The sequence below is a fragment of the Lycorma delicatula genome, chromosome 1 (genome assembly GCF_047948215.1).
Source record: "Lycorma delicatula isolate Av1 chromosome 1, ASM4794821v1, whole genome shotgun sequence".
NCBI classification, from domain to species: Eukaryota; Metazoa; Arthropoda; class Insecta; order Hemiptera; family Fulgoridae; genus Lycorma; species Lycorma delicatula.
The window spans coordinates 272,712,361-272,739,997 of NC_134455.1; the positions used below are offsets into that span (position 1 = coordinate 272,712,361).

The following is a 27,637-nucleotide window of genomic DNA, read 5'->3' on the forward strand; positions in this document are numbered from 1 at the left end:
TTTCCTTGTTAAACCTCGGCCATTATTGTGATGTTCTCTACATATTCACATAATTTCTTGAATTTTTTTTCTATTTATGCTTCGCCGTTAGGATTGTTTTTCTGTTTAAAGATTACATTGTAAAATTTGTCGAAAATTTCTTCTTTTAAATTTTAGTTTTCTTTACAATTCAAGTCATCAAAAAGGAATCTAAATAACTTGTGTTTCCTGCGAGAGAAGAGACATATGGTAAAGCTCGCTGCAGGTCTGTATAACATTTGAACTTATACTTTTCACACTTTATCTCGAGGTGGTCATTAATAAATACGTACTGAATGTTCGTTATTTTCGGCGTTTCCTTCCGCTCCGTTAATAATTTGTCTTCTCCGAAGATAGAATACTTTTTCTTTTTTTTTTTAAGAGATGGAGAAACCACATTTACGGGCGCCTAAGCAGTGTCGGGCTCGCTAACAGGTTCCGCCAGTTATAACCAAAAGCGTATGTATACCTGCGCACTACCGACTAAACCTCCACCCATGGCTTCTTCTCTTCATGGTATTGCTTGTAAAAGCATTTCATCAGATGAAGGGGGAATTGCTTGCACACACAGTAATAACAAACCAAGAGGATGTCACACAGCACACAAACAACACCACTGGAAACAACGCGTGCAGTACGTCAAATACAAACACCGACAACAACATCGCACAAGAACCTACGCAATCAGCCGAAAGCCAGTCCGCCCCCATGGCGGGAATCCAGCAATCACCTCAACCGTATCCTTGGATACCGTTCTATAGGCGGCCGCTACTCTGATGCAACACCTCCTGTGGATGGATTCCAATTTACCCCTATACTTGGCAAATATAACAACGTCCGCCCACAACTCGGCGCCATGTAGCAGGGCTGAATAGACCACACCAGTAAGTAGTTTCCTCTGTTGGGTGGGCCCTCTTGTATTCGGGAGTAGGCTAACAACAAGCCACCTCGTTTTTTCTGCTTCTCACAAGCTCGGAGTACGTGAGTACTAAATCAAAACAAAATGTTCGAAGAATATTTCCAAAAGACAGTATCGTTAAGTCTATGGAACCAGGCTATAAAAATATTTTTTTCATTTTTTCTTATAGTTCTGCTATTTTTCGACGATTGGATGCAATTAAACAGAAATAGTATGTGGAATAAAGGTCATATTTATAAATAGTAAATTACCTCTTTTGTGGAAGTACTAGTATGGCTCTGCAAAAGACGAGAAGCTAAGGGGAGTACATTGGCGAGTAGAAGAGTCGAGTCGGTTAAATATCAAACTTTTCAACCCGGAATAACGGTTGTAAGGAGGTTATTATTTGCCGTTTACGATTAGGGTATATTAATCTTACACCTAATGAATCAGACCGAGGCAGTCGTTTGTGTTCGCTGCGACTGCCAACTAATGATACGCCACATCCTTGTGGACTGCGTATGTTATGTTGCATTGCATCGGAAATTTAAATTAGGAGCTAACATCTAGGACATTGTAGGAAACAATCTGAGAATGCTATCGAATATCTTGTTATTTCTTAAAGCTGGACAATACTGGATAACATTAAATTATTTAATACTTTATATATGTTTTAGTATTTTTACCTTTTCTTTTTCCCTGTGTTATTGTGTGGTTTGTTTGATAACTGGATTTTTTTTTCTGTTTATATATAGTTGTACATGTTGTTATGCAATTAGTTTATATTGTAGAATCATTGCTTTTGGACACTAATAACGAAACTTCTTTGAGCGCCAAAAAAAAAAAAAAAAATGCTAATCAAACATGAAATTGCACAGAGCAAAGTCTTCGGTTTTGAAGTGAAGATCAAATACAATTCAATATTAATGCTGACCGAATTCAATGTAGACAACAACCGAAAAAATGAGCACGTGACCAGCGGTGATCAAGGGAAATATCACGTAATCAGTGATGAATGATATTCATGCAAGTTCAATTACTTGGAGCTGAAGTTCAAGTTTGTACTAAATAATTGTATAAAAAAACTCGAGATACAAGGGCAAAAAAAAAATTTTATTGATCTCACACTGCAAATCAAATTGTTAGATTTTCGCTGGTCTTCATAAACAGACTACTACTAATTTTGCACTTGTTTGCAATAACTTGGCCTCAAAGATCTACTAAAAATAATACACACGTCTTTGCAGGCATTTGTGAATTGATAAAATAATGTAATTTATCTAGATTAAAAAGACCATACACATGCTTGTGTGCACGCAAAAAATTTTAATATGTTTTGAAATTTTTATCATTTGTAGCATTTGTTAGTTGTAATTCTGTGAATAGGTACAAAATGAAATTTAGATCTTTCTTCAGTTTTCGTTAATTTAATAAACTTCATTTTTTGTTTCATCCAGAATTTTGTATCTGAAGGCGCAAATCTCATGATTTTAAAAAGCATAGCTTTAAATGGATTAACTGGAAAACTGAAAACAAAATCGGTACTAATAAATGGTACTGTGTGTAAAAGTGTTTTGGTAAGTTTTATCTAGCCTAATTCTACTAGTAGGACTTATATTTATGTTAATAATTAAATTACAAGTCTGATAAAATAAAATGATTTGATTATTGATTCATCCAAAGTAATTCTCTTTGAGTGGCTATTTTACCTGCCTATATTATATATTTTTTATTGCAGGCATTAACAATAGAATAAACCGAATGCGAATTTCAATAACACTAGTTAGGTTTCGTAGATCCATCCGCTTTATGACAAATAAAATAAAGTATTTTTGTACAAATTCGTATCACAAAACGATGAATCAAAATAACTTCATAGGGGTAATTAAACTTAAGTCGGAATCAATGAGGACATGTCATCGAACACCAACAAACATGATGGAACACGAAAGCAGGAAAAATCCAACTTCAGTGGAGAAACGTTTGACTGCAGTTGACTTTAATCGTCACGAAAGAAAAGCTAGTCTAAGAATTATGCCTTAGAACCACAAAATGGAAAACTGAGCTTTTTACGATATAGACCTTCCCTTTTCTGCGACTTTCTTGTGAGTTTACATTTATTTAAAGAATACCCTTAAAGATTAAGGCAAATTATACGTGAAAAGTAGTACCTAGTTTTTCTGTGTTTTTGTTTGTTCAATTTCAATGTTACACACCTCCGTTAAATAGATTAAATAAAACATTTTTTAGGGAGTCTAAAAATAGAATTTTATCTGCCGATTAATCATATAAAATTTTTCTGAATTCGTTGTGAGGTTATTATATATATATATATATATATATATATATATTCTTTGGATTGAATTACATGTATTAACAACACTATTACAATATGTTTATAATTTCAGTATCAACGGGAATGGAGAGAATGGATTCTGAAGGAAAGTACAAACGCGAAATTTTCGTTGATGATTTTTAGTAGAGTACAATCGTTTCATGTGAACAAAATTTTTAAAACCTTACGTGTTAATTTGATTAGCTTATGCGATTTCTACTTTTTCTATAATTTATAACTTGATACTATTTACAGGTGTACCCGATCGCAAGCCCAAAGGTAAATAAACTTCCCCTCCTTTAAATTAATCTACTATTCTTATGCTTTGAAACCTATATTTTTCTTAGTTTCTTCCCCCTAACAAAATTTTATTAAGAATAAAATAACATTATTAGTTTACGGGGCAAAACATATACTTGTATACCTAGGTTAGTCTAGGTTAAACCTCAAAGCTAATAGTTATTTGTAAATATAATTTTGCTCTAATTTTAATACAGTTTTTAATGATATACTTTAGAATACAAGCATCTCATTACAAATTTTGTCTTGGTTTAAAGCGGTACACATCAATCAAGAGAATCAAAAGAAAGTAGGTAATTTCTACAAAGTTTTCTTATAAATGCCTTAAGGTTTTATATTTTACCAGCATAGTTAATGAAACTTTTAATGTATCTCGTCGTTCATAACCGCAGTTATAAAGAAGAAAGATGAGGAAGCTCGTCAAGAAGAAACCGCTCGCTGATGACGGCTTGTCGTAGGTGGAATTTCCGTTTGTCAATATTTGAGAGAATGGGCAATATTGAGATATAGCTTTGAGTGTGGTTTAAAACTGTTGTTGTTGATGGGTAATTTAAGGTGGTGCTCTTGCTCGATTGTGATGACGGACAGCCGAAGGTGGAGCTCATGCTCCTTCGTGCTTGCGTGGATGGGCAGAGAGGTGAAGAAACCTGAGGACTCCGTGGCTTATGTTTTAAACTAATTGGTTGGGTTGGTATGATATCATATAAAAAAAAAAAAAGAGAGAGATTAAAGAATAAGGTGACTGTTGCTGAGAGAACAAGGGTGGTGGACTCTCAGTAATCAGTGTATGATGAAAAGAGCTAACCGGTGAACTGACGTGCAGTCAGACATACGTACAGTATGCCTGATAGTTAAAACGTATTATAAATAAGTTGTTAAAATATTTATTGTAATCTTAGATGGCAGATAAAGTATTAAATTATACTCGTATGATCACAATCATTATCGAAACTTGTCAATTTTATTATTATCAGGTATATGTATATATATATATATATATTTTATCAAACGTATTGCCTTAAATTGAACTATTTAAATTTCTATCGAATACGTAAAATGAAGTAAGATGATCTTGATCTATCGCTAAAAAAGAATCTTGAAGGTTCAAGTTAGTAACATAACCAGAAAATATTTAAATAATAGTAATCACCATAAATCGGATGAATATAATTGTAGCGACACAATTATTTAGAATTAATGTAATAATTGTAACATAATTACACATAGTGAAGGATAATAAATTACTTAGGGTGAGTTTTTTAAAAACACATAAGGGTGTATAAAAATAAAAGAATTCAAAAAATGAATTCCAGAAAATTATTCAAAAAATATTCTGGAAAATAAAATATTTTGCTTTCTTAATAACAAGCATAGCATCACAAATATATGAAGTATTACTAGGAAATAATCCTAATATTTGTAATTTAAAAACAAAATATAGGTTTTAATTTCATTTATAAATTCAGAAGTGAATAAAAGTTGATGAATGACCAGAACTGAGCATAATGCTTTAAGCTAACCGTTCGAGACAACAGTAATTTCTGAAGTAGCATAGACGTTCAGTGTCTTTATTTAAAATTAACGATGTAAAAAATAAATTGTTATTTTCCTTCGGTAGGAACGACGAATTTTTATTCACATTCTATACACTTGTATAGAGCCAATCCGTAATATAATATGAATTTATTTTTTACGCTTTCAATTTGCCGCATTTTTAAAAATATTAATACTTAAATTTCCTTTTCTTCTTCTCATTGTTACATAATAATAATAAATTTCATTAATTCTTATCTACGAGTGAGCTGGGATATAATATTCTTTGTTCTAATAAAGCACTTTAATGTTTTCGGCAAAAGAAAAAAAAAACATAGAATCCAAACGAAGGTCACAGCCAGACTAATATGTCTACAGAAACTGGAGTGGCAATAATCGAAAGAGAAGACTTCACGCTACACAGCTGTCGGTCGTACGAATTTGGCTCATGCGCAGTTCTTCTGTAACAGCATTAGTCTCGTTATTTAGCCACACCTCGTATATTAGTTAGCATTAGACTTCTATGGCGAGTCCAAGATACTAATAAACATTTGAATATATCCGATAATACACAGGTATTATTTAGAAGTAGACTTTGGAGAAAGGGTTAATGAAAAAGATTAAGTAGTTTCGCGCCTGTTGGTTTTATTCACAGTAGTATTTAGAACCGTCTGTTTTTGATAAGGTATTTTATCTATAACTTTTCAGATTGCTACCAGGGAAGCCTTGAATTTAAATAATCATATCTATGTAACTACTAAAGTAACAAGACTGGTTCAATTACACATTAATTCGACCACATTGAAACTGGAAACATGGTTAAATGAAAACGGTGAGTAAACGATTTGAGAATAAATTATTTAAATAAACCTGTTATAACAATATAATAACTTTAGCTGGCAGTGATCCAACTACCGCCCAACGGGGTTAAAATAGTTTGGTTTTTAAAAGATTTACTTAACAGCTTCCATAGAGACGTAATTTTTAATAACCAAAGATAAAAAGTAGAGTGAGCGCATTGAAGAAGGAATTGAAACTTCCTCTTTCAGTAGAAGAAAATTAAAACGTCACCTTATCGAAGCTTAGGTGTTAAATCTTTTTGATAACATTTTTATGTCTGATGGTTACATAAAGCTTTACGGAACGGGTAAATGGTTGTAAGACTTTGTGGTCTGATCAGCACCATTGTTGACATTAAATTTACGTTAAATTCTACTTAGTTATTGTTGAATGATGAAGTCACTGTTCAGAATGATTACTTTGACCAACAATTCATTCATTGAAAAAAACAACGGTAAACGTCGCTAGTTTTTTTTCAAAATGAAGCACACATAAAATTAAACACATTTTATGAAAATTTAATTATTATTTACAATTTACTCTGTGAGAAAGCTCAATCGATTTATCTACGCGAATTTTAAAGACGTTAAGCCCTATACAGTTTCCGAAGCATTAGAAGAAAGAAAGCTCTCCTCTATTCGATTGATTTAATACGTTTATATATTTCTTTCAGCCCACTTACGTCTCAACATACCTCTTACATGCTATATTCTCAATTAACTGTTCCATTTATTCTAACCTCTTCCTTGAGTTTTTGTCTTTTCTTTTTCTTCTAAAACCCAATTCATTAAGTGAATGACATTATACTTTTTTATTTTTTTTACGAAAACTGTGGCGTAGACAACATAAATATTCGAATAACAGTTTATTTTTATGTACGTAAAATTTTGTACAATTTCCATTTAATCAAGAACTCAAATATTTTCTATTAATCATTAAAAATGTATTTTTCTTAGTGACTAGCTGAACTAACAGGCGTTTCATCAATTATTATTCGTCAGCCGGAAGGAAACCATAATCAGAATTATGAAAGTGATTTTGGATTTTATTTGCTTAAATTCTTGTTTCTTTAGTTTTTATTTAAACTTATATCAAACGAGCAAATCACAAAAAAAAACTATTCTTGCAAGAATTAGAGCTGGTGAAATTTCGAAAAATTGTTTTGTGTAAGGTTTTTAAAATTCTATTTGCTTCTGTCCAACGTTCTCCTCTTTCAACAGTGACCATTGACGCTTTCATTGAATTTCGTTCTGGGTGAGAAAAGTTTTTGTATAAGAAAAAAAGAGAGGCCTGGGAATTATTTATTTTAAGACTAAGGTTTCAATCAAAATTTGAAATAACTTCATCGGTAAGTTTAGATAAAAAACCCAGAATGACAATAAATAAATTCTCATAAAACTATAATCATTAAACTTGTCCGGCTGACAATGTACTCAAATTTACAGTAAGGAGTTTGGATTATTTTAAAAGTGGTTTGTGCGAACTGTTAGAAACAAAACAGAACACGAAGCGTTGGTACATACTCGTAGAAGAAACATATTTTTCTCGAAACCAAGTACAAAATGTACGAGTATGTGTATAGTATAATTTTACTACAAGAGGAGCTAGAAATAATACGAGGGATATTTTTTTTTCAAGGTCCGATCGGTCACGAATTAAAATCACAGTGAAAATAAACAGGTTTTTATTTGCAACAAGTACTTACGTAGTTACGCTATTTCTCTACATAGTTGGCTCTCCGATTTAGACATTTGTCGTAGCATGGTACCAACTTTCCAATACCCTCGTCATAGAACGGAGCCGCCTGTGTTTTCAGTCATGTTTCTACGCTGGTCTGCAGCTCGATGTTTGTGCCAAAATGTTGTCCTCCTAGCCAGCGTTTCATGTGAGCAAAGAGGTGAAAATCGGATGGAGCCAAGTCCGGGCTGTATGGTGGGTGATCAAACATTTCCCAACGAAAACGCTGCAGGAGCTTCTTTGTTACAGCTGCAGTGTGCGGCCGAGCATTGTCATGGAGAAAGACAATATTCCTTTCCGCTTATTCTGAATTGCCCTTTGTAGATGTTGAAGAGTCACGCAGTATGAGGCTGCAGTGATGGTCGTGCCACGTTCCATGAATTCCACCAAGAGAACTCCATTCCGGTCCCAGAACACAGTAGCCGTACACTTTCTGTTGGAGAAGGTTCACTTGAACTTCTTTGGTTTACTGGGAGAATGAGAATTGTATCCACTGTTTGGATTGTTCTTTTGTTTCTTCAGTTTCGAAATGGACCCATCTCGTCCCCTATGACAATTTTGTTCAAAAATTCTTCTCCTTCATTGTGGTAGCGCTGAAGAAACGTTAGGGAGGCGTCCATTCTCATTGTTTTATGATGGTCGGACAGCATCTTGGGAACCCACCTTGCACACAGTTGCGGTACTGTAGACTGTAGCCTGCATCATGAACATCTGTACGTCCTGCTTTAAAGTTCCTGCACCATTGTCGCACTTTGCTGTCACTTATTGAAGTTTCACCGTGCACATTACTTATTCGTCGATGAATTTCAGCTGCATTACACCCCTCAGCCTGAAGAAATCGAACGCACTTCACACTTGGCGGAATATGCTATTGTTGTAGAGATGTTTACGTGCTAGCTGCGTGTTCAGAACTAAACGAAATGACGCGGCGTGATTGAAGGCCATACTAGAGACGCTGCGCAACACTTATGCGCAAAGGTTCATCCAATTTTTTCGCGGGTTTTTATTTCGGACCTTGAAAAAAAATAACCCTCGTATAATAAATATAATATAATAAATCGGTAACTTGTGATTTTTAGTGGGTTGTGTTACTTTTTTCTTGCTTGTACTTTGCTATTTGTAATGAATTAGATCAAATAATTAATAAAGTGAGTGAGAAAAAATCCCCCACTAAGATAATATTAATTATTTCTCACTTAAAAGTGATATTTTCCACTACTATTATTATTATTATTCAGATTTGTCTTAGCAGAATAATAAAAAGTTATTGTTATTGTATAATAAATGCTTTGTGAGCAACTGTTTATGGAGAATTTCCTCCGGGTAAAAATGATCATCACTATTGTATGGTTATCTGTCTTGAAGGTCTCTTTCAACTTATGCCTGTCTCCATTATCCTTTATTTCCAGACAAACATTTCAATTTAGATCAACTGAAATTTCTTGTAGCTTTTATGTTTTTTTTTATAATTTTGTATGAGTACTTGATATTTATTTTATCTGCTCTTTTAATCTTCTCAGACCTCTATTCCCATGTTTAAATGGTTCCAGCATTTATTTTTCTCTTTTTCCAAGTTTCATATTCATTAAGCATCATCCAAACTCAACACTTCACAAGGTGGTTCGTCATTTCTTAACTCTATATTATTACATAATAAATATTTATTTCTGTTAAATGCTTCCATTGCAACAGTCTTGCTTTTACTTTTACAATTTTCTGCAAAACATGAGACCTACATATGTGTTCTGTTTTATTTATTCAGTTCATTGTATTTATGTAGACATTCATTGGCTTATTCTCTCCTATCCTTGTTACTTTATTCTTAACATTTGTTTTCATTCTACATTCTTGTCAGTGTATTCTAATTTTGTAATAATCTGTTGAACATCCTGTTCATCTCCTACACAAAAAACCATACCATCTTTATGGGATGTTCAAAAAAAATTTAATGAAATAACTATTTTTTGATTTGGATAAAAATATCTTTCCAAATCATTCTTTGGCTTCTTAATATTTCCATTAGTTTATACCACTGACAGTAACCATTGTTCAGCTAATTCGTTGAATTCATGGCTTTTTCTGTTTGACATGTACACTTGCACTGAAAGCAACATTTTGGTTCACCTGAAAATAATGAATTATCCTATCATTATTAAAAAAATGTATTTTTTTGTGCATATTTCTTACTTCTGCAACACTTCTTTTTGCAACTGAGTACTACTACTGTAACATGATTTTGAATAATTCAACTGCAATATTATGACTATTAACTTCACACCTTTTCCTTACAATCTCATTTTACTTATATCAACTAAACCCATTCTGCTGATTGCAGATGCTCTGAAGCTGTTCCTAACTTTTAACCTGCCTGACTTGGGAGCCCCCCTCCCCAGTAGTTAAGCAAACTCTGGAATACCTATCAAAATCAATAGAATAGGAGAATAGTAATAGAGGACTGACATGTAAAAAATTATTTAAAATCTTAAATTAAAAATTCATTTAACAATCTTTGGTGAAATTTTTCCATGATAAGAGCATTAAATGGTTACCTCCCTCCCTTAAGTTTGGTCACTAAAGGGAAGTGTTTGATTTTTGGAGGAGTTATTTTTAATTTTTTACTATCATATTTTCGTTTATTAATTTATTTGCCTATATTCACTACTTCTATATATTTTTTTTTATTGAGTCTGGTTGTTTAGCAAGTGAAATTAAATTTTATTTTATTTTAAGTTTTTGTAAATGGTTCTAGAGTTTATTTGACTGGTATACTATATATTTATATTTTCTACATTCATATATGCAAAATAATCCTAATACAGATAATAGTATGGCATTTCACATAGTAGAAAGCTCATCTCAGTAAATAACTAGAATTACCATAGAATTACTAGATTTTAAAATTCTCGACAAGTTTATACAGCATTTTTAACAATGTAGTGTTAATGAATGTCGTTAAAAAGTTTTTTCTGGAAAATGTTATTATCGGTATTTTTCAATAATTTTATAATTAATAAGACAAAAAATGTAATCTTGTTTGCTGCAACATGTCTACCTGTTTCTAGACACAGTATTAATCTATTGTACAGGACACATTCTACGTCACAGCTGGGGAAACACAGAGATAAGCATGCAGATTGACCCCCTCATGAACACAGAAAATAGTTTGCACACAATCCCCTTAGAAAACAGCTGGGAGAGTGATTTACAACTTGCTTCAATTTATATAGATAAAATGGTCAGTAAAAATTTTCTAAAAATTACGTAAATTAAAATAATGTAATTTATTATGACTACATATGCATATATACTATATAGTCATATTGTACTACATATGTATATATAGTACATAGACATATGTATATGTACTATTGTTTTGTTCCACGTCAAGCCGTCTGGTGCTGCGATCTAATGGGTGCTAGCACTCACTGGAGAGTTCTGCTCGTACTAGCATTCGGTGCTCAAATCTGATCCAAGGAGGTCACGTCATACTCTTAGTCTGGATAGACTCCATTCTTTGTTCGGATGAACGTTAGCTTTAATGTTATTTAATTGTATATTTTTTTTATTTTTATATGTCAAGTTATACGTTATGTTACAATTCATTTCATTAACTGTCAAGACGACAATTCATTAGACCATTATTCAACAAGCAACAAGGAGTTGTCTTCATTCATCACCTTTCTTTTTCCTGTTTAGCCTCTGGTAACTACCGTTTAGATAATACTTCAGAGGATGAATGAGGATGATATGTATGAGTGTGAATGAAGTGTAGTCTTGTACATTCTCAGTTCGACCATACCTGAGATGTGTGGTTAATTGAAACCCAACCACCAAAGAACACCGGTATCCACGATCTAGTATTCAAGTCCGTGTAAAAATAGCTGGCTTTACTAGGACTTGAACGCTGGAACTCTCGACTTCCAAATCAGCTGATTTGGGAAGACGCATTCACCACTAGACCAACCTGATGGGTTTCATTCATCACCTATGAACATACAGTCCAACCTCGCTCTAAAATCTACATATATAAAATATGACAGCTATTTTATTTAGTGTTATTGTATTAATTTAAGACATTTAGATAACCCATTAAGTACTGCATGCATAAAATATTTTTATTTGCAGTTATAATATTTCTATACTTGATCAATTTCTGGATTCAATTAAAAAAGTTCAGCTTCATTGTAGCATATGTGTGTGTTGTCTATAACCTGTGCCTGTTATAATCTGAATAAATTGAGAAGATAAAAGAAATCTGCTGGAGGAGAGAATTTATAACATTTTAACATTCAGATAAACAGTAAAAGAAAAAATGGATCTTCAAAAGATAATTTTGAAAAATCAGCAATTAGAAGAATAGTGTACTCATGATTTACAATCAATGGAAAACAATTGTCCCATTATAAGTAAAATATAAATGAAAACTGAAAACAACCTTCAACAAAATGGATGTTCAAACAATTTTAAACTATACAGGATTTGTGTGGACAGCAACATTAAATAACAGGGAGCTATTAATTGAAAAATAGGCTGTACAAATGAAGAATTTGTATTAAAACGACGTTTCAGAGTGAAAGTAGGCTTATTGTTTTAAGTAGGATTACAAATATTTATCTGGATGGAGTGCCAGTTTGTTCAAAATTCTATTTTAATGTGGAACAAAAGTGATTATCATGATAACAATAATAGTTTTAAAAAAAATAAATTTTAATAAAATTTACAGCTGAAAACTTACTGGAGATTGATGATGAGCCCTATCAGTGTATTTTGGAAAAAATTTTTGATTGTATGAATTCGAAATGCAGAACTGATTGGAAAAGTGAAACATAACATACCAAAGTAGAAAGATCATCCTGTTAACTTTATATAATTCAAAGTTGAAATGTTGGAGCATTCTTAATCTTAGAGAACATATTGACCAATTGCTTTCACTTTATGATTATGAATGAGAATAACTTGAGTAAGCATTATACAAGTACATGTAAATATAGCACTTAGAACATGCAGAATAATACATGTGCAAGTATAAAATTTATTAGTATTTATGTTAATGCATGGCACAATTTCAATTTTAACAATAAAATAGGTGCATAATTAAGATTGTGGCTAATTGTAATGCTGAATGGTTACATCGTATACAAGGAAAAGTTGTTAATTTATTTGTGAAGGGCAAATAGCCAGATAATGTGTAATAATGTATTATGTGTGTGGTGTCATTAGAATTAAAGCAGTTGAATCTCCCTCTTCCACAATATTTCTCTCCATCTCTCTAGGTTTATGTTTGACTTTCAGCAATAATTTTCTGTAATATGACTAAGTGATAAATAATAAGGACATTTCCTAATTGTTAACTAATATTCAGTCAACTGGATAACATCAGATTTTGATTAAGCGAACTAATATTACTTAACACAGACTGAACATTATCTCGCTTGAATTTTGAAAATTGGTTGAGGGGTTCGGTTTACTAATGAACACAATCTATAACAAAGTTCCCCAGAAAAATTAGTGAAAAAAGAGTGTATCTTGTAACAAGTGAATTCTAGCTCAATTTTGAAAAAATTCCAACTATTCAATGGCTCACCCTAGCTATAAAAATCTGTAAATGTTTGAAGACCATAAATCAGTATATTAAGTAAATTTATTTGAATTCAGTGTATCTAAAAAAAAACAGTGCTTCATAAAACTATTTTAATAATATTTTTAAGTAGTAAGAAAGTATTCCCAAGCAGTCAACAATAGTTGATCAAGACCTAAATACCTGGCTTATTTTTAGATTTTAAAAGACAACAAAGAGATCAACTAAACATCTCATAAGTCAATATCAGTAAATTATGATAACTGATCATATAACACCTCTTTCTCAATGGAAGAGAATATTTATTAATTTCTGTCATTATTTTATAGTGGTGCGAGTTCTTTTTAATTACACTAAGCCACTTCAACAGACATTGTATCTGCTTCATCATAAACATCATCATGCATTTCAATATTTTCTTTTTCTTCCAGTGTAGTGTCAAAGTCATTCATTAAACATTGCACATCATCTTAATTATTAAAATCTAACCAGTTTTTGATTCTGCACAAAAAAAATTTGCAATGGCAACTTGTCTGTCCCAATCACACTTTCGTTTGCTGAGTAATGTTCTTGATGGACATCAAATAGAAGCAAATATTTATTACTTTAAGTAATAGTATATATTAGTGGAATTGTGTAAGTCAACACTGATAGCATCTTACACCACTGAACTTTTACGTTCCATGTCTTCAACAAAATAAATTTGTAAGAAATCTTTAAAGCTAATCATGAAGAATATTTTTCTTACTGAAAAAAAATGAATTGACCTGACAGAATTCTGAGATATGGCAGTTAAGTTTTAAAGAGGTGCAGAATTAGTTTTTTTTGTGCAGAATCAAAAACTGGTTAGATTTTAATGATTAAGATGATGTGCAATGTTCAATGAATGACTTTGACACTACACTGGAAGAAAAAAGAAAATATTGAAATGCATGATGATGTTTATGATGAAGCAGATACAATGTCTGTTGAAGTGGCTTAGTGTAATTAAAAAGAACTCGCACCACTATAAAATAATGACAGAAATTAATAAATATTCTCTTCAATTGAGAAAGAGGTGTTATGATCAGTTATCATAATATATATATGCATGTTGTACTTCTGCCAAGCTCTTGTATGTTCCCACTTAGACCTTTGGCTCCTGTTTTGCTACAGGTGCGTTTCGCTCAAGCCCCATGGTGAGTCTGCTGGTGGACAGTGGTGAGCCATCTCTTTGGAATAAGTGAAAGCAAATGATGCTATTATGTTGCTTGCATTAAAGCACAGTATGTATATAATAATAATATGAATGTTATTTGATTCCCTCCGCAATTTTTTTGAAAAAATAAGGACTTTCGGTTCAGTGTGGTAAGTCCTTATTTTTTCAAAATAACCGAAAGAGACAAAGAGAAAGAGAAAGAAAAATGAAGAGGTGCATTTTTAACTGCTTTCAGCTGCACAGTATTTTGTAAGCTTGGAGCTTTTATGATCGAGGCCATATTAAATCAGTTGGTTGGCAAGCTCAACTACTACCACCACCACTCATCAAGGATTATTCAAGGAGTAATCAAGTTTTTGGAGATCTTGTTCCTTCTTCCTTCCACCCTTGTTTCCACATAAAATATTCCTTATTCCTCCAATATCCCAACACTTTGATCCACATATATATTTATATATATATTTTTAATTTTTTTTTTATTATCTGTAAATATGTAATTTTTGAATATTTTTTCAGGAAAAATTAAAAAGTGTCTACAAAACTTACTTATATGATTATCCGGAAACAGGAGCATTATTAAGCGACTTTCTCTTTCAAGTATTACTGGTGAAACCAAGTAATGTAATTAATTTTGCTATTAACTTTTTTACATCATTCTCGAAAAAAAAGGAAGTATTTAATAAAATTAAAAGTAATAAACACTAATAAAACAAACAGAATTGTAAATAAAATTTCTTGTTCTCTTTTTCTGACAAATGTGAAAAGCAATTGGCTAGCAATAATATAACCACCACCAACAACAGCAACATAAAAACAGCAACATATATTCTAGATATCCAGCATGACCCAATCTTTTTTTCAGGAGATATCTCCTTTGTTATTACATCACTTTGTAATTCTTCAGGTAGTATATTGAGACTTTTGAGATTCTGCATTTTTTTAGCAGCAGTATTTTGATCATGTACCAGTCACTTCATGCACTTTATTACTTCAACAACTGCCCTGCAGTATTAGAAGTTAATCTTGCCTCTATTTGTAACAGAGAGAATTAGTAGTAATACAGTTACATTTGAGGGCATTACATTAGTAGTGATACATCATTAACTTTTGTTATTGCTCTCAATCTTACAGGTACAGGGATTGCAGACAATCCCTACAGGGTTTAATAATCTTCATATTGGGAGTGAGTGATCTCACTAACTTGCAAAACAGTTTTTATTAAATTCTGTAATTTTAAAGGTCCACACTCAGCAAGGTCTTAAGAACGCCCCATTTATAAAGAACTGAACAGAATTCTTTCCTGTGCATCATGCAAAGAACTGACCAAAATTAGCATGAGCTTTATCATGAAGTCCTTCACAGCTGCTATTGCAGAGTACTGGCAAGAAGCTAAGCTAGACTGCTATTGCAGAGTACTGGCAAGAAGCTAAGCTAGAAAGACCAATAGTGGTTTACCTAAAACCATTTCAGTCGGTATACCACCACATAAAGTACCTGCTGCACCGATTACACCATCAATGTTCTCCCAAGCTTATCCACCAAGGCAGAACTGTCCAGGAATCTGTTATCCAAAATGCCTTCCTATTTTTGGCTAAAATGGTAACCAAAATGCCTTCCTACTTTTGGCTAAAAAGGTACAACAAAGCCTGGAATCTCATGGTATACAAGGGAATCTACTTGCATTCATCAAAGATTTTCTCAGTAGTTTCTGACAATTTCACACTAGAAATTGAATGTGAATGAATAAAAAAGTGAATATGACAAATGACAACTGATAATTTAACACTGAAATCACATTTCACAAATGGAATACTGCAGGGAAGTGTCCGAAGTGCTACCTTGTTGCCATAGTGTTCATTATTTGTAAATGATTTAATTCACTAGTAGAACTTAGCTGAGCTGATTATAAAAACACAATTGTTGTGTAAAACTACTGAAATCATCTTTTATAAATACTATAAATACTAATAGTTTAGCAGTAGAAACTGTGTTCGAGCACTGATAATGACACTTCATTTTGTGCCCCCCCCAAAAAGAAATCATTTTAAAACAAGGAGGTTAACAAACAACACAATAAAACATTACAGAAAGTTGTTTATTTTAACCTATAATTAACTTATAAATAATTAAGATACAATTTGTATAAACACAAATTAAGTAGCCTCAACTGGTTTTTTGCGTAATATAACAAAACCCTCCATAACAGGTGTTAAGGGAACATAATCATCTGTTGCCAACTCAGCTCTTTCACCTACTGCCAACAAAACTGGAGTAGTATGAGTGTGTACACCAGCAATTGTTTTAGGTGTTCCAGCTTTACCGATCACATCTACTGCCTGCAATAAACAAACTTAAATCATTCAAAGAATCGTTAACTAACAAATAATTAAGTATTAAACTATTTTACAAGAGCCAATAATGACACACTGTAATCATCACACTGTATCATCTAGAAAAATCTCTTGAGATTTCTTACTTAAAAGCATTAATCTGGTTTCCTTATTTATATACATACCATTGCACACAACTATTCATTAATGTCATCATGTTTTTCACCAGATTAAACATTATGACAATTATAGTGATAATGGACACATTATCACTATAATGTTTTTTCCTTCAGGTAGTCTCAAATCACTTATCACATGAATTGTTATGTGTATAATGAGGACAGAAAATTCTGTCCTAAATATGAATAAAATCAATGCCAGCACATTGATTTTATTTTACTGATGATTTAAGGTATCCTAAAAACACTGCTTTACTAAATAAAATTGCAGTCATACTTGTTAATGGTTCACTTATTTCCATTTACACTTTGCTAGCATCTGTATAAGCTAAATACTGCACTCTCAAAGCTGTGTACAATGTAATGTATGTAATCTTCTCGACATCACCCAAATAAAACTGATCATTCAGTTTGTACAGAAGAAATATTCTTTTTACTTGATTCCATTAACATACAAAAATGAATATGGTCATAATGCAACAACAACGGACCTGTCAGGCCTTCTTGTATTTTGAATCCAGTGGCTGCAAGCTTGCTTTGTTCGTCATGAATTTTGAAAGAAACAGTCATTTTCAACTAAATCTAAATTAAGGAAATTTATTATAATTTCCAAAAGATTTTTTGATTCTCACTTAACAAACAAACATGAAAGAAAATTAAAAGTTTCAGCAACTCTAAAAGAAAACTTTGTTCTTATCACAAACACCAAATTTCCTTTTAGGCACTGAAAAATAGTGTTATATCTAACAACATCTAATGGTGTATCATTAAAACTATATATAATTTGCACATGGCATTAACATACATCTACCCATGGTACAAGTATGCTGCAAAAAATCACTTACTTGTTTCTTTTAAAATAATTTTTTAAATTCTAAAAAGGTGGAATAGATATTCTAAACTAATAGATGAAAGTGATTCACCTAATGAAACAGCAAATTTCAATGCTGGGAAACAGCATTAATCCACTGTATAATGAAGAGAATGAACATTTCTTCTCAATAAAAGAATTTCTGTTCAATATTTCATTTTCTATAAAATACTCAGTTTTCACTTTATTATAAGTAAATCAGACCGAGATTCTAGTTTAACCAACTGCAATAATTAACGTAATGCTGAATAAACAGAGAAAATAAAATTACTCATTTCTCAAGATAATAAAATATTTAATGATCAACCTTACCTGACCAACTCTAACAGATACAGGAAGTGGTACCAAATATTCATCGAGTGTGACAAGCCATCTAGGATACATGGCAGTAGCTAGTGTGTATAAAAGGTAGTGTGATTTCCCCAAAATTACTGAAATACAAATGAAATGAGGTTGAATATTTTACTAAAAAGAAAATAATAACAAAGCATTACAGGAATAACATTTTTAAACAAAAACTTGCGAACACAGAATACAGTTCTAAACTAAAAAAAAATACATACAACACAAAATTAAATAAAATGGAAATCTGGATTTATTAAGGTGAAAAACCTTATAAATGCACCATATAATTAAATGCTTAGTAAAATTCATTTGCTTAGTATGTTTATTAGTATTAAAAAATAACTTCATCAATTGATGATAGTCAAGCACATTTCTCCAGTCAGCCACTTTTAGTACAATAAGTAAGTACATTCTGTGGTGCCCTATTTTCAGAAACTGCTTTATTTATTAATATTTAGATTATATTGCTCCTTTAACCAGTTCAGTCGGCTATTCACTGTACCTCCATTTATCATTTTTATAAGATGTCAATCAATGAAATGGAGGTTCAATAGTTGGCTACCAGATACTTGTATTTCCTTATTTTGTGATAGATACAGTCAAGGCAGAGCACCAATCTGCAGGAAAGGCAAGAGCTGTACATCAATTGTTGATGTGATATGTAACTCCATTGGGATTGGAGAAGGTCGACCCTATATAAAATTATCTTTAATAATAGACTGTAATTGTTTTTGTAATAGATCAGTCCTAATATAAATTCCAATTTGAATTTTCTTTTACATAGTACAAAATTCTATATTCAATAATCAGTACAAAATTCTACAATAATAATAATAATTTTACCAATATAGATTTTATTGCATTACATTTAAAAAAATATTTATGGAACATTACAATATTTACAGAAACAGAAAGAGAGGTGTGTCTATTATGACCAACAATTTGTTGTATATCATAGTAAAATTTCTAAAAATAAAAGAATGGATATACTTGAAAAATATATTTATAAATTTAAACAAAAGTATGAAATGATTAATCAACGGCTCATTTTTGAAGATTATGGTTTAATCAAAGATAAAGTTGGTTGTAGCAGTTTCAATCGCCCTGGCCGGTGGACTCAACAGCAGGGCCGGCGTGAGATCACTCAGGAAGAACCGTCTCAGCTGCATCGACAAAAGATGACCAACACTGACCCGATACTACTACAGGGCTCTGGGAGCCACCACTGCCACGCTATAGTGGAGACCCAATTGCCACTGAGGGAAAGCCCGCTCTGATTTCAATGGACAAACTGCAACTCTCTGACTTCATTGGACCCAACAGCTCTTATCAGAGCTAATGCAAAATATGGTCCATTCAGAGCCACCACAAAGTTATGAATTATGCGTCAATATTTTAACGACAACATTCTCAGGATGACCATAAGATTAGTAATTACAACGAGCTGTTGAAGCCAATCGATAACAATGGCCCTTTTCAGGGCTACCATTAGTTTAGTAAGTGCCACGTGTCGTCGAAGCCATTCGGCAACAAGTCGCCCCCAACTTGGGGTGAAGATCGTCTGGACGAGAAGGCTGGACATAGCCACGCCTCTGCCAACAACATGTTAGCTGATAGACCAACACAAAAGGTGCCCAACAACACTGACTGCCTGGTTGCGGGTATCCGTGCAGCATTTCCGCCAGTGATAATGGCAACCTTCTGCGGTCTACCACATGAGCCAGAACTGTTACTTTCTCGTCTACAAACTCAGCTACAAGCACAGAGTGCCCATTGAGCAATGGGCCGAGTACAATGAAAGGCAGCTGAAAGGAGAGTCTCTTTCGTGGACAGGCAATACAAAGACCCACAACTCGACTGGTCAATATAACCAATTTCAGCATCAATATAACCGCCCGCAGACTACTGCCAAGCTCTGGTCTCAACTTTACAGACAAACACAAGGAGCTAATGAATCTGCGGAACTTTGTTGCAGAAGAGGAAACTCATTCAACAACCCCAGATTTGACTTTTTTTTCAGAGAAGCGCCTGAGGGAGAGTGGTGCATTTTTACTCAGTGTGGAGCAGCAAAACACTGAGTGATTTGATTCAGCAACAAAAGCTGCTTTTACTATATAAATTAAATATTACTCAGAGAAGCCTTAAAGGATTACTCAGAGGTCCTTAAACGAACAAACTTACCCTTCCTTAGAATTGTATGGTGTGTAGAAAAATCCAAACTAATTTATAAACCATCAAAGAGATCCACTGTAGATTAATCACTGTAGACAAGGGGGGGAATGAATCTATTATAACATCTAATATCAACCTTTGTGATAAAATGCTAGCATTTCAGTCTTTTATCTGTAAAGATCTAATTTTGGATCTAATCCCAATCACAAATGTTACTTTTTCATACACTACAGAATTTCTATATATATTTTCACACAAAAACTAAACTTAATTACAAAAATTTTCTTGTTCATGATATTAAGACATAAATTTGAAATTCTCAATTTTCAATTCCTATCAAATTATTTTTTATTAACAGCCTCTAGATCATTATATACTACAACAGTTTCTATTTTATTTTCAAAAACCAGATCTTAACTAAAATAATTGTCATATATAATTTTTAATATTTTGTTACATACTATTTTTTGTGTCCAAGAAGCTAACAAGAGTGATAAGGAGTCCAGCCACTGCAACAGGATTCATAATCTGACGATCTGTATTGAAAGGGGAAAGAGACAATGTACCCTTTCCAAGATGAGTAAGACCCTGAGCTATTCGTACCATAAACAAATGCCCAGTATTTTTAGCATGATATTGAGCTAATTGTCTAAGCATGGTAGCTAATCTGCAAAAAAAATTTTCTATTACAATGCAATCTCTTACAGTAGATGAATATTTAAAAATATTACAATGTTTTTGCTGATTGTTATATCAATAAATACATAATTAATTAGAGTAATGATGTTTAAGCAATAGTACTACTTTACTTTACTACAGTACTACTACTTTACTTGCAGATGATTTGTTACAGTAGGTTATATACATTATATTTGGACCTACATTTCTCTTTATCTATAATAAAGAAAAAATATATTTACAACAGAATCTTGAAAAGTACATATATGACCTAGTTCATGTTGTGGTCTTAACGTTTTAGAATCTAAAAGATTACATATTCATACAATTATATTTCCAATATTTGTTTTAATATTATAACTAAATATTTTTCAGATGAAAAATTTCATCTGAAAAAAATCATCAATAAAATGTCAAGGCCAACTGATTTGCGTACTCACCTCTACCACTTTCCCCACCCTTGCCTACTATACAAGCATGTCCTATGAATCTTACCAGTTCCTTTTCCACTTCAGTTAGCAGTTTGTGCGATCAATAAGCCTTGAGTTTGCGGAAGTGTTTTACAGAAACACTGTTGAAAGTCAAATATAACAGCTATAACATGGCTTTCAAACTTCTCTTGACTGATTTTATTGACAAGAATGGCAACCGAGCTGCTGAGAGGGAATTTGGTGTTTTAGAATCTCATGTGAGATACTGGCATAAACAGTAGCTATTAACAAAAGAAAAAAGTTCTTGTCGTGTGATTTGGGGCCCAAAAGATGGAAAATGTCTGAAGTAGAAGACACACTTCTCTGTAATGTCGTTTCCTCATTCCAACAGTTAAGGTCCTGCCTCGGTTAAGAAGCAAAAACTGACAGAAGACAAACTTCTCTGTTATGTTGTTTTTTCATTCAGACGGTTATGTCCTACCTCGAAGAAGCAAAAACTGACATGGACATGACTAATGGATAATTTTTTAATATCAATGTAGCAGCCCCTGGATATGTCAGTCAAGCTTTTCAAGGGGCACATACACCAACTGTTTTCAAGATGGATGTCAGAAAACAAATACAAAAACATGCTGGTATGAAAACTAAACGATCAATGTTAAATGTGATGTGTGAGTGGATCCTGAGTGCCTGGAGGTCAATTTTATCCAACATCATTGAAAAGCATTTCAAGAAAACAGGGTTATCAAATGCACTTAAGACAGTTCTGAAGATAATGCTTGCTTTCCCAACCGATTCGCAGTTGATGGTGACTTACAGACAGAGCTGATACCAGTGACAATGACTGTGATTTGTAAGGTAAGAAATCCTACTCAATTTAATTAATGCTACCAACATTCATACTCTAACAGCACAACAAACATAATAAATATTGCGCAATTATGATTTTTTCTTGTCAGTGTACAAAATATATTTTATAATTTTTCAAATTTCCCTTTCCAGAACTTTATTGATTTTCTACACCAAAAAAAAAGGAGAGAATACAATATAAAAATGTATATAACATTTTTTTTAGCCTTTAAAGAACATAACAACTGGTAAACGTAAAAGACCTTGGGCATCAACATAATCATATCATTAACGCAGTTTATCATAGTTTGGGAGTCAATTCTTAATTCTTCTACTCTACTGAACTCAAGTGTTTCATTGTAAATTATGCTTTGACAATAACATCAAGATAAATTTCTTATATGCCTTTGAGACTTAAGATACAATTGCAGGTTGGATAATCTGTGAGCATAGTTTTTGTGTTTTCAAACAGTTTCTTTAATTATATGTTTTATTTGAACAATAAGGAGATAACCATATTTTATGCCTGATTCAGAAGTGGCTTTTCTTATTTTCCTTTTATGTTCAGTGAAGTCTTCTTTTTTATCATCAAGCAGTAATCAAGTCATCACAGATTCATTCCATCTGCCTTGACAACATTGTTGTTAAGGCAAGGTAGGCATCTCAAATATATCTTGGTGGAATCTTTCTCCTTGTTTGTCGCTGATGTTAACCCAAGTTTAAAGGAAAAAAGTTCAAATGAGGATGTAAAAAATGAATTTTCAATGACATTCTGCCGCCAAAACTTTTGTAGTTCATAAGAGCTAGTTCTTTAGGATTCCAAAGTGGAAACTATCGTGCCAATAGGTGGATGGCTTTAAGTCTCAAAAGATGTCCTCTGGACACCAGGGCAAACACAGTTGAATGAAGCCCTAAACCCACCAGGTTGATTTAGTGGTGAACTTGTAAATGGTGAACATCGCCATGATGATTTCATCTTTTAATTGGCAATAATCTTCTTCAGTCACATTTTCTGTATTCAGTATACGAGGTTGCAAACAGAAGTCAATTCCTTGGCATCTAAAATAAGTCAAAACAAGTTTAATAGTGTTTATAGCTTGTTTGGAGGTTGGTCATAGAATCTCTGGCCCAGTTTCTTCATTACCTTCATTACCATATTGTTTTCAATGATATCAATATTAGTAAATTCATTTGGCTACTGTTGCTATCTCATTAGCCTTAGGAATTCTTCATTATAAGATAAACATAAGGTCTTTGAAGGTAATGCAGCACATTAAACTTTTTAATCATTTACTTAGCAGCAGGTCATCACTTTCATCATTTTCTTCAAAAACTGTTTTGTGTAATAAGATAAGTAAGATAAAACAGTATTTTATTGTTTAATTGTATCAGCTGCGAGCTTGTTTTTGTCATTTTCATCATTTCCTCTTTCTTCAATGAGACAAATAGTAATTTACTACAGTAATGGCACATAAGATATTTGATGACACTGGCCTATCAGCTGTAATACACTAGGAGTGTTGGCAGGAAAAAAGACAATTTTAAGATAAGAGTCTAATATCTGCCTAATATACTGGCATAAAACTAGAACAGTTACTCTTTCCTCTGATAGTTCTCCTTTTCACTGATATATTTTTCACCTTTAAACTTTAATCTCATGGTACATAAAAAAAGTCCTGTTTCAACCACATTAAAAATGCCTAACTCTTACATTCTCCATGCTATTCTTCAGTAGAAAGAATTTTACAGATAACAGCCACAATCTAAAAATAACATTTAGCACAATTGAAGAATGTTATGTATACATAATATAAATACCAAATATAGTGTTACACTAATAAAAAAGTACCTATTGTATGTGAATCACTAGTTTAATAATAACAGTATCTTTAATGATGGAAATTTGATTGTAGGTTGGGTCTACCACCTACTGTATACCTTACAGTAAGAGCTGCTTCTTTGTCACAAGACAATAACAGTAACAATGGAAATTAGATTGTAATTTCTATCTACCCACTACTGTATACATCACAGTAAGGATATTTGTCACAAAATGAAAATAGATTAACTAGTACGCATTTTTAGTCATAGATTGCTATGAAGTTGTTAAAAGGAGTTAAAAAATTCCTACAATTACTGAAAATTGCAGCATAGTACAATTTGCATCACCTCATAAGTTGTGCAACTGGATTTAGGGCAACATTTTTGGCCTATTCACAGCAGAGGAAGATGTACAATGTTGATGAGTTGTCAGCCCATACTTTTTATGCAGAAAGAAAAGAAGCTATTTATAAAATTTTTAGAAACTGTAAATTAAAGTTGTGATCTAATGTAACTTGTTTCTATTCAGAGATCAAATACTCTGACCATTAACCCTTGACAAACACTCACTGATTCAAAAGCAGTTATTGATAGATACATATTTTTTTGGCTGAAGTGAAATTTCAAATTTTTCTTCTGCATGGTAGAGAGATTATTAAGAATTTTCAAGGCACAGCCAGTTCCTTTTTACAGAAAGATTTTTGTTATGAAGAGCTATCTTATAGAAAGATTTTACTGCATACGTGAGAGAAATGAGTTAATAGGAAAAAGATTTACCATCTTTACTAAGTGCCAAAACATTAATTATTTAAATATGATTACATTGAAACTAACAAAGAAAATTTTTAAAACTACTTACACAAATATAAAATTCTTTCTATCAGTACACTTAATAACCTATTTATTTCTTAAAAAAGTAATAATCTGAAAGTAAATAACTAAAATAAAACAGATGAATAATGGGGTAAATGTTTGTTTAATTTTCCAGAATTCCTTCAGGTTCTTCAAATAACTCATAACAATAAGAGACAATACATTTTGATCTGATGTAAAAATTTTTTCTATTACTTACTTTATAACTCTTTAAAGACAACTTTTTGTCTTTTGTAAAGCTTACTATAGTTAAACAACATAAAAAATAGAAAACAATTACAGGACAACATAATTCATCTATTTCTTTTTTTCTCATGCTGGTAGCAGAAATATTACAATTTATACAACAATAAAATTTAAGTCGATTTTGACAGAAATTTTCTAATTAACATATAGAAATACATGGACATGCATACCTTGCATTGTTTGTTCCAGCACCCACCAGACCCATGGAAAATATTGCATTATGAGCAACCTCCTCATCCAGGTCATGTGAATACTTATTTAACACATCGATGACACTTAGCTGAGGATTTGATATGGATGAGAGGGCAATAGCCAAAGGAACAGCTCTTCTTATGGCAGGTTCTCCATATCTTCCCTAAAAACAAAGGAAATAATTGAAAATAATGCAAAAATTCACTCGCTTAATCTTTCTAGTATAAAACAAGATAAAATTCTATTAAAAATGAAAAAATTTATGTTTATATTAAAAAGAACGTAGACCAACACTTATGATAAAAGAATATAGATTTATTATAATAACATGAACATGAATACATCTGACAAAGTGTTACTCAAACATTTTAAAACTTGCATAATAATTTTTTAAGGTTAATTCTGAGAAACAAAATTAAAAAATATATTATATTCTCATAAGAAAAAACACTATGCTTTTCCTAAATGATGAGTATCAAGTCAAACTTCTTTAATATATAAAACTTCTTTATATATAATATTGGTATATAATAAAGGGCATCTGAAAACTTGGAAATAAAATAATGGAAATATTCCATTAGGATGTTTGTTACAATAAAAAAAAAGGCAACCCAATTTAAGGAAGTACTTAACATATTTACATGATATTTTTCATTTGAAAGATCTGTAATCTTACATTTGAATATTCTCATTTTAATTGTTTGAAAAGTAATTTTTCTTTGGATATTTTTTGTAAATTATCTTTTTTGAATGAAAATTTTCACCAAAAATATTTTTTGTATTATGAATATTTTTTAATTCTGTACATCCAGTTTGTAGTTAAGTGAGCTGAAGATTAAAAAAAAAAAAGATTTATCCTTTTATCTTAAGTAGAAGTTGAAAAAAGGTACATAAAACCAAAAAAAATGAAAACTGCAGGAAATTGAGTTTAAAGATACAGCAATATCAGTTCAGATTTCATTGTAAATAATAATGTTGGGCACTTACTTTTAGTAACTGCCTATACTGTATAATGGATTTTTCACGACCTTCTTCTTCATATTGATCTTCTAGCTTTTCTCATCAAACTTCACTTTTGCCTAACCTTCTTTTTTCCACCAAGGCTTCTGGGTCCTCTTTTACCATGAGTGGGAAGGCCCTACCCTCTTGTGCACCAGTGGATTGCACGAAAAATCCGGCCAAAACCTCTGCGTTGAGCTGTGGGGGGAAGACTTCAATCGGAACTATGCAGGGAGAGCAAGGGAGTAGAGGGTGTGCCAAGGCTGAGAGGCAGCTCCTTGCAAAGTTGAGGATGGTGGCGTACAGTGGTGCAGTGGTCGGCCCTGTCTTGGAGGACTTCGGGGTGAAGCCTCACTTGAGGGGGTCTAGCTTGGGATCTCAAGGGATAGAGCGAATCGAGGGTCTGCTCATATCCAGAAAAAAGGAGTCAAGGATTTTGGTTGAGTTTAGACAGCTGGTAGACTTGTATCTTTCTGAATGTTCCTTGATGGTTGCTGAACTGGCATTGAAACGAAAACTTCCAGGGCGCAAACCGAGCCCTTGTTCAGTCGTTTCTCAACTATTGGCAAGGTTGATTAGGTGGTGGAAGGAGTTAAGGACTTCAAACTGGAAACGAGGAGGGTCCTTAGCGAGATCCACACTTCTCTGAAATGGGTGGAGGAGAAGGTAAAAAAACCTTCACTGCAGTAACAGCTGTGCCGGGGCCTAAGCGGGTTAGTCCCCCACCGCCAGTCCAGGCGTTGGCTATCAGTATTAAGCGGGCCACCGTCAAGGTGATCCCTGTGACACTCGGTCCGGGGGTGTCTGCAATGATGGAGCTGACCCTGAAGAAGGTTCTGGACCTGCAGAAGGAAAGGTTCCAGATTTCCCGGGTCACAAAAAGAAGAGACCATGGAGTCGTCTTTGAGGTTGTTGATGAGCAGCAGGTGAAGCGGCTGCTGGAGGCTGACATTCTTAGGAAGAATGAGCTGAAAAGTGCGCTCCCTGTACCTTGGTGAAAGGCTTTGATGCTAGGCACCGGGTCAGGGACAAACAATGCAGATCACATGACATAGCCCAGGTGAAGATCATAAACAATACGGCGTATGGCGAGGCGTGAATTGGGGAAAGCTTTTGAGGACGGTCGTCACCTTGTTGAACGCTTGTGCCTGGGGTAGTTAAACCTGCAACATTCCTGGGCAGCCACCAATGAAGCCATGAGGATCCTTGAGGAG

The 27,637-nt window shown here is 32.8% G+C and overlaps 2 protein-coding genes across 2 annotated transcripts in view; one reads left to right on the forward strand and one right to left on the reverse strand.

Annotated features, from left to right (window-relative positions):
• The window catches only part of LOC142317830 (ciliogenesis-associated TTC17-interacting protein), a 37,897-nt gene extending 22,755 nt beyond the window's left edge, over positions 1-15,142 (forward strand). The window contains exons 4-8 of the mRNA XM_075354380.1: positions 2,374-2,493; positions 3,769-3,844; positions 5,770-5,916; positions 10,748-10,896; positions 14,954-15,142. Coding sequence (XP_075210495.1) covers positions 2,374-2,493; positions 3,769-3,844; positions 5,770-5,916; positions 10,748-10,896; positions 14,954-15,142 — 681 coding nt within the window. The remainder of the gene's footprint in view (positions 1-2,373; positions 2,494-3,768; positions 3,845-5,769; positions 5,917-10,747; positions 10,897-14,953) is intronic.
• Positions 15,143-16,514: 1,372 nt separating this feature from the next.
• Rpn1 (regulatory particle non-ATPase 1) overlaps positions 16,515-27,637 on the reverse strand; it is an 86,135-nt gene continuing 75,012 nt past the window's right edge. The window contains exons 13-16 of the mRNA XM_075377801.1: positions 25,403-25,587; positions 20,796-21,001; positions 18,130-18,248; positions 16,515-16,773 (exon numbers count right to left, since the gene is read on the reverse strand). Coding sequence (XP_075233916.1) covers positions 16,591-16,773; positions 18,130-18,248; positions 20,796-21,001; positions 25,403-25,587 — 693 coding nt within the window. The 3' untranslated portion in view covers positions 16,515-16,590. The remainder of the gene's footprint in view (positions 16,774-18,129; positions 18,249-20,795; positions 21,002-25,402; positions 25,588-27,637) is intronic.